This window comes from Carassius auratus, chromosome 1 (genome assembly GCF_003368295.1).
Source record: "Carassius auratus strain Wakin chromosome 1, ASM336829v1, whole genome shotgun sequence".
Classification (NCBI taxonomy): domain Eukaryota; kingdom Metazoa; phylum Chordata; class Actinopteri; order Cypriniformes; family Cyprinidae; genus Carassius; species Carassius auratus.
The window spans coordinates 17,401,266-17,413,515 of record NC_039243.1 but is presented as its reverse complement, the minus strand read 5'-3'; the positions used below and the strand labels follow the sequence as shown (position 1 = coordinate 17,413,515).

The 12,250-nt window shown below is 38.1% G+C and overlaps 2 protein-coding genes across 3 annotated transcripts; both read right to left on the bottom strand.

Annotated features, from left to right (window-relative positions):
- Positions 1-434: 434 nt before the first annotated feature.
- LOC113092158 (mitochondrial dynamics protein MID51-like) lies at positions 435-5,039 on the bottom strand. Of its 2 annotated transcripts, none has more exons than XM_026257851.1 (5): positions 4,926-5,039; positions 3,438-3,588; positions 3,044-3,197; positions 2,417-2,742; positions 435-1,683 (listed from the first exon to the last, which is right to left on the bottom strand). In XM_026257851.1, the coding sequence occupies exons 2-5, from the start codon at positions 3,570-3,572 to the stop codon at positions 904-906; spliced, it is 1,395 nt and encodes a 464-aa protein (XP_026113636.1). In that variant the 5' UTR covers positions 3,573-3,588; positions 4,926-5,039; the 3' UTR covers positions 435-903. The 2 variants fall into 2 exon arrangements, with proteins under 2 accessions (XP_026113636.1, XP_026113584.1); XM_026257799.1 differs by having other exon boundaries at positions 3,438-3,592; positions 4,926-5,033.
- A 1,269-nt stretch (positions 5,040-6,308) lies between these two features.
- Positions 6,309-11,999, bottom strand: LOC113091842 (RNA demethylase ALKBH5). Its single transcript, XM_026257531.1, has 4 exons — positions 10,805-11,999; positions 8,203-8,283; positions 7,978-8,103; positions 6,309-7,361 (listed from the first exon to the last, which is right to left on the bottom strand). The coding sequence occupies exons 1-4, from the start codon at positions 11,476-11,478 to the stop codon at positions 7,184-7,186; spliced, it is 1,059 nt and encodes a 352-aa protein (XP_026113316.1). The 5' UTR covers positions 11,479-11,999; the 3' UTR covers positions 6,309-7,183.
- Between the last annotated feature and the right edge of the window lie 251 nt (positions 12,000-12,250).

Genomic DNA, 12,250 nt, shown 5'->3' with positions numbered 1-12,250 from the left:
CTAAAACCTAAAAATAAAGTTCCTAGAATGTTATTTCTTGGTTCTCAAAAAAATAAATAAATATCCAAACGGGAACCAAAAACTAACATTAAAGGAACGTTCTGTGTTTTCTGGGACATAACCTTATCAGCAATGTAGGATCTGTATGAACTACCAATATTTTTGTTTCTGCTATTTATTATTTTTTTAAACCAAACTTGTTTGCAAGTTATCATTTTACATGTTAAATTTAAGTTTAATAATGTATTTTCAAAGCCATTTATCCTAGTATTGACAAAATGCTAGAATGTGGATAGGTACCTTTTTAGATAACATTTTTCCACAAACACACTCAGTAGGTTTGCTACTTTATAAGCAAGAATAACAGACCAAAAGAAAATTCAATTTAAAAAAAGTATATAAAATATATATATGAAATATATCAACAAAAGCATTGCATTACTGCTTTATTGTCTTAATATTAATTATTTGCTTCTTCAGAGTTAACACAGCTTTGTGTAGTCTGTGATTTCTGCCATTGTTTATAAAAGCTAAATAATAAAACATATACTCATGGTAAACGCAGAGTTCAGAACAGGTTGCCAACCAAAGAAAATCCATCTCAAGTCACAGTCAAATGGTCTAAACTATGAAAAGCTTTCTCTCACTTCTTTAAAATCTACATCCAAGCAGAGTGTCTGTCTAGGTATGTGCTGCATAGTCAAATGGAGCCAATGTCACTTCAAAATCCCCTTTAAAGGAGTAGGTAATTGGAAATACATATACATTTTCACACATAAATAGACACCTTATAAAATGATATGTAATTTTACATTCATTGTTTAAAGGTGCATTAATGCCAGTTGCCATAGAGAGTTTTGATAAAAGTACTATTCTGTGCGTAGAAGGAATAGGAGGAGTGTATCAGATCAGTAGAATCTCAGGTTCAGTTATAGCAGAGTACAGCATATAGCCCATCTCATCAATGTCGTCCTCATTCAAACCCTGAAACAGATTCAAATTAGGTTTGAAGTAACTAGGCAAGATTCCAGTTTCCAAATATCCGATTAGCTCAGTGATCGCCTGAAGGAACCTGTCAGCGAACACTGATTCCGTCCAATCTGCTTCATTTTCACTCATGTGTAGGATGACATTGCGAAGATGGCTAGCGTTGAGCTTGCGCAGTGAAGTACAGTTGCAGCACACCGCCTTTAGTGTTTTCAGGCACTTCCTTCTGACCCCCGAGTCTGCTTTGTCAAGCTCTGCTAGTCTGGCTGTTTCGCTAGTGTATAGGCTCTGGTACCAGACGTAGTCGAATGACCCAGTGATCTCTCGTTGTGCCATAAGCGTCATCTCACCAAGGCGCACTGTTGGCAACACTGTTATATAGAAGCGTTCTCCACTCTCATAACTGCTTTGACTTAACCCTTTAATTTCCAGTTTGAGCTCAGGAGACCCAAGCACCGGTCGCACCTCGCACTCCAGGGTTCCGGTCAACAATGGCCAGTTCATTGATTCCATCACTGTCTTGCCTAGTTGCTCAGAAACAAGCCGCGATGACAAGTATCCAGCCAGCAAATGTCGATCCCAGTAGCTCCGCCCCCTTGGGAAGTACTCAAGGTTTTCACGGCGCACCATGCAGAATTTAGGGTGACCCAAAAATGTGTCCTCTCCCGCAATAGGTGTCCACAGACTGGACTCCAACTGTATGAAACACATTTTAAACAAATTTAAATACAATTTCAGGGCCAAGAACATGGCCATTGTAAGGTCAATACTTAAGATCAAAGATCCAACTACTAATATTGGAAGGCTTGTCTGAATATTATCTAAACTAAATATTGTTACAAAAAAAATTATATATTGTTTATTATATTATATTATGAAGGGATGTCCAGTAGGAAGGCCAACCCTAGCTCCGCTCCTGCATTGATTGCATTAAATATTTTTAATGCATTAAACTGAAAAAAAAAAAAAAAAAAAAAAAAACGTATATGATATTATAAAAATGTATTATATACTGTATAATAAAAACATTTATTTGGTGTTTTGGAAATTTATGGGGGACTTAGTTTTTATTTATATATAATATAATATAATATAATATAATATAATATAATATAATATAACATAATATAACATAACATAACATAACATAATATAATATAATATAATATAATATAACATAACATCCTGGCGTGAAAATGTACATGGAGATTTGAACAGATAATGGCCCTAGAAGATTTGAGACAATAATATACAGAAAAACAAATATATTTATGAACAATCACCATAATATAATATAAATGTGTAATAAAACTGCAGGCTATGAATTTCTATGGGTCTTTGAGATGTATGGGATAGCAATTATTGTTAACAGCAATTTTCTTTTTTTACACCTGCAAGTAAACAAGTGGTCTACATAGAATCTTGATACCTGTAGGGGCACGATCAAGCAAGCATGGTCGGCTTTAACCACTTGCAGGTTGTCGATCAATGATCCCGCCAGCGTCATGTCTCCCAGTGGCATATCTGGGTGTTTGTAGTGCAGGAAGGCCTTGATCTCTGTGGCTATATCTAACGCTCTCTGCTGTGCGACAGACACCTCCTCTGCTGACAGACAAACACGTGTTCTGTAGTACTGCTGCAGACGGTCCACAAACGTCATCACACACAGATCCATGTGTTTCCGTCGCTGAGGTGGGTCAGCGTCACAGCACTGGGGCTCAGGTGAGGGCAGGGGAATGGCTTGGGACAGCTCCGCTAAACACAGAAAAGGGTTTCTACTTAAAAAACAGCATTCACAGCCCATTTTAGTTCCATAACATGACATATTTTTTAGTGACACAGATGTTCAGTAACAACATTAATGCCTAAATAAATACCATTAAGACATTTACAAATTTGAAAAGCAGAATTAATACATTTAGTATTAATATTTTTTGGCACTAGCATGCATAGATGAATTGTGCAGAATAAGACCCTATATATGCTCATTGTATTGACTTCTTGTTGTCTTTTAGCAACAAGTCTTCTTAATAGAGGTTAAGCATGTTCCACGTACCTTTCTGTGTTGCGGTATCAATCCGTTTCATGACCACTCCTTCTATACTCTTGTGCAGCAGTTTGGGGGAGGCACTAACCAAACTTAACTCCTCCCAGCTGTCCGTCATCTTGTCAGGCTTCTCATCAGGAGGCCTACCAGCACGTTCTATCAGCTACGACATCACAGGAAGAGGAGACCATTTTTTTAAAAATAAATAATCAAAATAAGCTTAGAATATTAGAATATTTAGAATAGAATATATATTTTTTTTAATGGAAACTTACAAACCAGTAAATGCAGACCTACTGTGAGCTACAAGCTTTTTTAATTAATTGTTTACGCACTCTATAAACAATATAATATCATCTGACCAACCAGAACTGGGTAGTAAGCAAAAATAATGAATAATCACCCGTTTCACAGCTAATGTGGCAATGCCCAGCACCGCAGCTCCGCTGACCCCCAGCACCAGCCGGGCATTGGACAACAGGAAGTCAATGACAGCAGCAATCCCATCTTCTCCTCGCCTTTTACCAGAATAATACATCACTTCCTCTGTGAGACTGTCTGAAAATGTCAGTAGAGACTTATAGTGCATGACCATTTGATGTCACTTGCTCTTCCACACATAAGGGTACCTCCATGGTTTATAGAAATCTATCATGATACATTCTGGGCCTCTCTGAGGACAAAATAAATTATCTATCTATCTATTATCCAAATGGGCATTATGGGCAGGAGCCCATGCACGCTTGGGGCTCAAGCAAGGGGAAGACATTTTTTTCAAAGTGTCTATTTACACTAGTTCTGCATACCAACGTCTGGTTGATATAATCAGCAGAGGTGCTTCCAACAAATAGTACTGTATAATTGTGTGGGGCGGGGGGCTTTACAAGACATTGTGCCCAGGGGCCTCTGAATTCTTAATTTGGGCCTGGATATGTTCATGGTACTAAGAATACCACTGACCTTTGTGTACCATAAATAGTAATCATTAAGTACTATATATTAAAGTGTTATTATTAATTTAACCTTCCGATACCATTAACGTACCAAGGTACCTACCATCACAGTACTCAGTACTAGAAGGTTAAGACTCGCACGCAGTGCTCATGTGTGCTACATGACAGAGCAGGTGACTGAAGCCTCACCTGACACTCTCTCTTTCTTTTTCCTTGAATCTTCATGAACTCGGAGCAAGAAGGGGGGTTAACCAGGTCTAAATGTAGACCCATGTGGCAGAGTAACTCTTCACTAATTCATAAGATCATTTTGTGATCCTGACTTAAGAGTTCAGTCTCCACCTGTGATCTATAGATTACACTAGTAAATCATGGGTGAATATCTCATAGACACCTTTTAGGCTTAATATTTCTATTCCAAAAAGATTAACAGGTTCACACGCCTGCCAAGAACTAAATTCCTAAAGGTATTTTACAAAAAATAACAGAATATTATTTGCCAGATCGCATGCAAATGAAAACAAAACAAATTCTACATTCATTGTTAGAATGTTACAGTTAGTACACATTAAATTAAACGAGGCCTGCATACAGATGGACTTTAAAACCCAGATAATTGTGTTTTCAGATAAGACAGTCACAGTGTGCAAAACTATTTTTAACTCTCAGTGGTTTACATGTGTCATGTTTACAGACGTGCTATTTCACAGGTTTAACGATGAATTGTTTCCCTTGCTTAATATTATACCTTCAAACTCGAATACTTGTTTTCAATTGTTCAAATGATTGAGAATCAGACTACACTGAATCAAACGATATTGTTTCGCTGTGTTATTAGCGTTTGCTAACATCACCAGCTGCCAAATGCATAAAACTAACACACTTGGTGATATTAAACAATTAACAGTTTATAAGCACGAGTTAAACCGCTAACTTACGTTTAAAAGGTAATGTCAATTCAGAGCCATTGGAGTATCAAATTGCGTAGTTTTGTCCAGCACGTACTTGCCCTCTCAACTATAACAAACACCTGATACGTCACTATCCATCTGATTGACGTACATATGGACCAATGAGATCACAATATAAATAAACGTCAGAACTTTACAGTGCGTTTCTTTATTTCTAAGCACGGACAAAAAGGAAAAATCATGTAACAGTCATTTATTTTATCAGAACGGCCCAACATTATTATTATTTTTTTTTTTCATAAATTTAAAGTACTTTTTTATGTGAATTAAAAACGTTTTTATCATTTTGATACATAAATTGTATAATTTCGTATTATTTTTAGGTTCTTATACTGGTATTTTCTTAATCCATTGCTTGTGTAATGTATGGAAAATTTGGTCACAAATTGGAAAATGTAAATATTTAAAATATTTTTTATAAAATTGCCTTTACATTTGTATGGCGAACCGTGAAACAAATTAAATAATTAATTTGTACTTTAGTACTTAATTGTACATTCTGCTGTTAAATGAAATTGTTTAAAACACTCCAATCTAGTTACTATCAAGTGTTATATTTGTATTGCTGATTTAATTTACGCATATATACACTCTACTATAGCCTATATCATTTATTAAAATTATAATTTAATTTTTAGTACTTTGGCTATACATTTAGTGCTGTTTTATCACCCCTCTATAAACTGAAAACAGTAATATGTCTCCCCTAGAACCTTATGTAAAGCAGTTACATTAACACTTGCCTATAAGCAACACAGTAATCAACCCAATATGGCAGGGATAGGCAACATGTGGGGCAAGTTTCTTTTTGATGGGCGCTCGAAGGGGGTCTTGCCCAGGGCGTATAGATGTGTGATAGATGAGGAAGACTCAGAAAATGTGCAGTGCTGGGGGTGCTCGCAGGACCGGTTTGAAAACCACTGTTCTAGTGGACAGTTACGCACTCTTTCCGCTTACAAACAGCACTTGTAGTAAGAACCTGTGGGACATTTATTGGGTGACGTCATGGTGCTATCACACCTGACTCACTCCTCAGCTCATTAGTGGAGACTGTAAGACCTGAAGTTTGTGTGTCAGATAGAGGGAGACATACAAAATCTGCAGTGCTGGGGGTACTTCGTGGAGAGGTTTGAAAACCACTGACCTATTCCATATAGATTCAACTCTAATTAAACACTAATCAGTCCTTCAGGCTTCTTTGAGAACTACATGGTGTGTGTTGGCCCTCCAGGAATTGAAAAAAAAAAGAAGTTTGAAATTGCTTTTGAAATTTAAAAGTGAGCTACAAAATACAACAGATATGAACCTCAGTTTTCATTAGAACAAGAACAATAAAGAATGGACAGAATCTTTCAGGAACATCTCCCTTTAATATTTTATGCATTCTAATCTGCTCCATTTGTTTTCAACCTTTAAACAAAAATAGATTAATCTGTCAGCTTCTTAAATACAAACTGTATATAGAATCTCATGTAGTCAAATGCACATTTACATTGTTCTTCTACATTTTTATTCATTCTCAGAAACACAGTATGAAAATAATAAAAATGTTGTCATTATGACAGTCTTATAGAGGTCTCGAAGGTCAGCTGTTATTCTGACAATGAATTCTTTACTTTGGAAATAAAGAGATAAAACAAATCACCATGGTTGTCAATCAGAACTTGTTATAATGGCAACACCACTCTTAAATGGAAAAGAAAGAAAAGAAATAAGTATTGAGAACAGAAAGAACTTCATTCAAATGAAGCGATGACTATTTCTTTTTTTATCCTGTTTCTAGAACAGATTGCCTGTTCTAAGCTATTGTGTTTAAAAATGTATTCAACAAATCTGTTTACATGTTTAAAAGGAGCAGTTCTCAAAAATCTATCTTTGAAAAAACTGACCAATACACATTTTTATTTGATATTGTTATGGTAAATGAGGTGTATGCATAATGACTGATCAATAGAATATGCATGCGAACTGGTGAATTAGGATTGAATTCCACTAGTCAGCATAGATGTCTTTTTATTCCATACATTTCCTTTAAACACACAGAACAAAATATAGTGGATTTTAAAGTATATTTTTTGATATGTCTGAATAGATAGATAAAGCCTCTTAAGTAAAGCAGTGACTGTCTGATGTCCATGAATCCACTCACTCCGGAAGCTTCTCTTTTACTGAGTCACTCTGTTGGCTTCCCATCCCCTCGAGCAAACGTAAAAGGTGTCTACGTCTCAGTGACGTCTCATCTTGACTCGTCGTGTGGTCGCATGATCATCTGTGTAGCGTGAGCCCAGCTCTCTCTCGTCAGCTCTCCTCCATGAGTTCTCTGAACTGCTGTCACCATGACGTCTCTTTCGGGAGGAGAGGGAACGCCTCTGTAACTCTTTGTCCATCTCTAAAATACGAGGCCTGTGTAAGGGAAAAGAGCAAAATGCTTTTAGCAAATTGTATGTGTGGACTGCAGCCGTTTTGTGAGTCTTAAAGACTCTTTGTTTTTAAGTATGGAAGGTCTTCCAAACATGTATGATGTTACTTTTTTCCATGGAACAGAAACGGAAAAAGAATCTTTAATGCAGCTCTATTTTCAATGACAGTTCATACTGTCCCCAGCATAAAGGTTTGGAACAACATGAGGATGAATAATGAAATTTTTTTTAAGTAATTTTATGTTCTGCTGATTGATATGACAGCACTCTTGTAGCAGAAATACCACCAATCCGAAAATATTATGAGGCGAAAAGCAGTGTCAGATAATAGGTTTTCTACACTGGTCTTTAGTTTACATCATTTTAAACATTTGTCATATTTAATTATTTCGCTGTAACACTATTATCTTTCTACACATTTAATATAAATTAGGATTTTCCATTTTAGGAATAGAAAACAAGCCACACTATTTTGGTAGCCTTCATGTTGGTCCGAGTGAAATGGATTATCAAAAATGTAAGATGTGGACTATGTGAACTAGAAGTTGTTGATATGATGAAGACAGACCTGAATGTGGTATGAAAGTCTTGGCAAGTACCTGTGTGCAGCATCTGGGTCGGCCTTTCGGTGTGAGCGTTTGGCTTTGAGTATGTGTCTTCTCTCAGAAGAGTGGATGGACGGGCTCAGTGAACTGGTGTTCAAGCGAGGGGCATCCGGCCTCGTTCTACAGCAAAACATGAGCAGATATCAGAGCAGTGTACACCCCCATAGACGCTTCCAGATCTTTCAAGAACAACTTTGACTCAACACCAGAGCAACTCACTTTCTCAGAATGATGACGGCTCTCCTCTCCTTAATGTCCTGTGGGCGGATGCAGTGTGTGATGTCATCAGCTGCATAGCCACTAAAATCAAAGCAGTAAAAGCATGAGCCAGAGCTCAATATTTTACTACATTTTAGCACGATTACAAAAGCACAAAATAATGTTTTTAAGACATGGTTCATAATGAAAAGCTAATAATTCATGCAAATAAAAATAAAATCTTTTTTTGCATGTCATGTTAAAATGAACTAACACCACAGGATAGTAAACATGCAAATTGTGGGATACTTTAAGTAAATATTTTCTTATATGTACTATAGTAATAATATGTATTTTTTTTGGCTTTACCAGAATGGTAACACCCTTACAAAAAAATAATGTGGCAGTATCATGGTACAGTGATGATAATGGTACAACATTTTGAAATACAGGTGCATCTCAATTAGATTGTTGTGGAAAAGTTAATTGATTTCAGTAATTCAACTTAAATTGTGAAACTTGTGTATTAAATAAATTGTGCACACAGACTTTAGTAGTCTAAGTCTTTGGTTATTTTAACTGTGATGATTTTGGCTCACATTTAACAAAAACCCACCAATTCACTATCTCAGCAAACTAGAATATGGTGACATGCCAATCAGCTAATCAACTCAAAACACCTGCAAAGGTTTCCGAGTCTTCAATATGGTCTCTCAGTTTGGTTCATTAGGCTACACAATCATGGGGAAGACTGCTAATCTTACATTTGTCCAGAAGACAATCATTGACCCCCTTCACAAGGAGGGTAAGCCACAATACATTCATTGCCAAAGAAGCTGGCTTCTCAGAGTGCTGTATCCAAGCATGTTAACAGAAAGTTGAGTGGAAGTAAAACTTATTGAAGAAAAAGGATTGTCAAGCAAAACTGATTCAAGAATTTGAGTGAACTTCATAAGGAATGGACTGAGGCTGGAGTCAAGGCATCAAGAGCCACCACACATGGAAGTGTCAAGGAATTTGGGCAAACATGGGCAAAGGAGAAGACCTGAACTGTTGCCCACTGGTCCAAAGTCCTTTGTTCAGATGAGAGCAACTTTTGCATTTCATTTGCAAACCAAGGTCCTAGAGTCTGGAGGAAGGGTGGAGAAGCTCATAGCCCAAGTTGCTTGAAGTCCAGTGTTAAGTTTCCACAGTCTGTGATGATTTTGTGTGCAATGTCATCTGCTGGTGTCGGGCCATCGTGTTTTTTGAAAACCAAAGTCACTGCAGCCATTAACCAAGAAATTTTGGAGCACTTCATGCTTCCTTCTGCTGACCAGCTTTCTGAAGATGCTGATTTCATTTTCCTGCAGGATTTGGCACATGCCCACACTGCTAAAAGCACCAAACGTTGGTTAAATGACAATAGTGTTGGTGTGCATGACTGGCCAGCAAACTCACCAGACCAGATCCCCGTAAAGAATATATGGGGTGTTGTCAAGAGGAAAATGAGAAACAAGAGACCAAAAAATGCAGAGGAGCTGAAGGTCATGGTAAAAAAAACCTGGGCTTCCATACCACCTCAGCAGTGCCATAAACTGATCACGTCCATGCCATGCCGAATTGAGGCAGTAATTAAAGCAAAAGGAGCCCCTACCAAGTATAGAGTACATGTACAGTAAATTAACATACTTTCCAGAAGACCAACAATTCACTATTGGTGGGTTTTTGTTAAATGTGCGCCAAAATCATCAATTAAAAGAACCAAAGACTTGAACTACTTCAGTCTGTGTGCACTAACTTTAATACGCGAGTTTCAAATTCGGAGTTGAATTACTGAAATAAATGAACTTTGCCACGACATTCTAATTTATTGACATGCACCTGTATACCATGGTACTGAAATTTAAATTCAATGCTATTTGCATGATAATTCTAAGAACATCATGGTATAAACATAGCAGGGTTACATTTAACTAAAACTATAAAACAACATTTCTTCCAATTGAGTGTTAACTTGATTAAAATAAATAAATATTACATTTTAAATTCAGGGAACGCTTCTTATACGCATTTAGTTAAACTTGCACCAAAATAAATTGAAATTATGAAAATCTATAGATATATATATATATATATATATATAAAAAAATAACAAAATTACTACAACTATAAAATAAAAACTGAAAATATAAAAGTATAAATGTATTAAAACTATGGATAAAAACTATAATTGTAACGTTATCTCAATGATACTAAAATAACATTGGACCATACTATCTAAAATAATATGGTATCACGATGGTACCATACTATAGTACTTTTTGTGTAATTTAATCTTTTGAAGTACTATAATGTACCATTGTATACATATGGCAAGTACATTGTTATACATTACATTATAAATCAAAAGTATTAAGGTAAGACAATATCACATATAACTTGCAAAACAGTACCAAAACGTGCTATGTTAATATCATGGTATTTTGGACATGCACCATAGTACATTTCAAAAATACTATGGTACTGCCACAGTACTTCTTCGTATGGATATACACATGATGTTTTAAAGAATCGCATAATAATAGCATGCTCTGGAAATGAATGGTGACAAAGTATTGTCCGGACTAGTAACGTTACCGACCTGAGGACGGTGACGCTGCCGCGCCCCACGGGCAGGTAGAGCACGGGCTCGGACACGCGGATGGGCTTGAACTGGAACTTGCATCCGAAACAGAGCGCGCTGTCGCTGAAGAACGACACGGACACTATCGGTCGCTCAAAGATATGAATGGGGTCCACGTGGGACACGATGCAGCCCCCGGGCTGGTAGTCATTGATCACGGCGCTATTAACAAAGCCCTCCGGTATAACGCCATTCGTCACGAGGCGATCGATGACCAGTTCGTGCACCCAGTCCGGGATCTCGTCCACCTCGCCTTCGGAGTACAGCCGTTCCTGCCCGGGCCCGCGCTTTTCAAGCTGCGAGCCGTACGTGTAGCCCTCACCGAAAAAGTACTTGTTTCTCAGAGGCGCCCGGTCTACCGTGTGCTCCCGGTAGAGCCCCTTGTCTCCCTTGGCAACCACTTCGTCTATCTTCGCCTCAATGCGCGCGCACTCCTCCTGCGTGAAGATATTCGCTTGCTTAATGCTACTTTTAACTTTGCTCGCCTCTGCGTCCCGCCGCTCCTCGTGCTCGCTCTCGTCGTCATCCGAGTCGTGGTACTTGCGCTTCTCCCCGTCGCTGTACTCGAAAACTTTGTCCCTGTGCGGTGTCATCGACTTCAGCTTCTCCCGCAGATCTGTAAAACCGGCCATTTCAAGAGCGAAGTCCGAGAAAATTGCGGAAAAGTGTTGTTTAACCTGAATTCACTTTAGGTCCCCATGTTATAACGTATCGGTCACTGAAGTCGTGTGCGACGTGACCGAAGGCCCGCAGCGGTAACGCCTGCTTCCTCTCCTCCCCGTTTAGCAAATTACACAGACCGAAGCTTCCACTGCCCCATTCCAGGATCAACCCGATTAAATCCGTAACACAAAGCAGTCAGTGAGCTGTCAATCACAGGCGGCGTTTCTCCGCGGTTCAGTCTCATAACATTAGCACGTAGCACAGCTTCGTTACCACTAGCTTCCAGAGATTTACAGCTGCTTGTTGTTTAAAACGCACGCCTTCTGGCCTCTGCCACCGCCGGGCTGATCATCCTAGTTTAATGTATCCAAGAAATAGTAATCATTATGCTGCCGCAAGATTGTAGCCTACAGAGCGGTGGAAGGAACACAAACTCGTGGAACCGCAACTGTTTGGCGATTTATGGCGAACTGCGCATGCGCATCATGCTTTGCGCATATGCAAGTATATGGGCACGAGGTTCTGGTCCAGTGACAGCCAATAAGCGAAGCGAGCAGCTGTCAGCAAGCCCCTGCAGCTATAAAAAGCAATTTTATAAAAGTATTGCAATATTTACGAATGATTTCGAATTTATTATGAATACTTAAACATGATATATATATATACAGGAAAGGACGCACTCAAACCTGCCTTATGATCTCAGCCACTCTTAAGTGTTCTGACATCATTATTGCGTTTTTG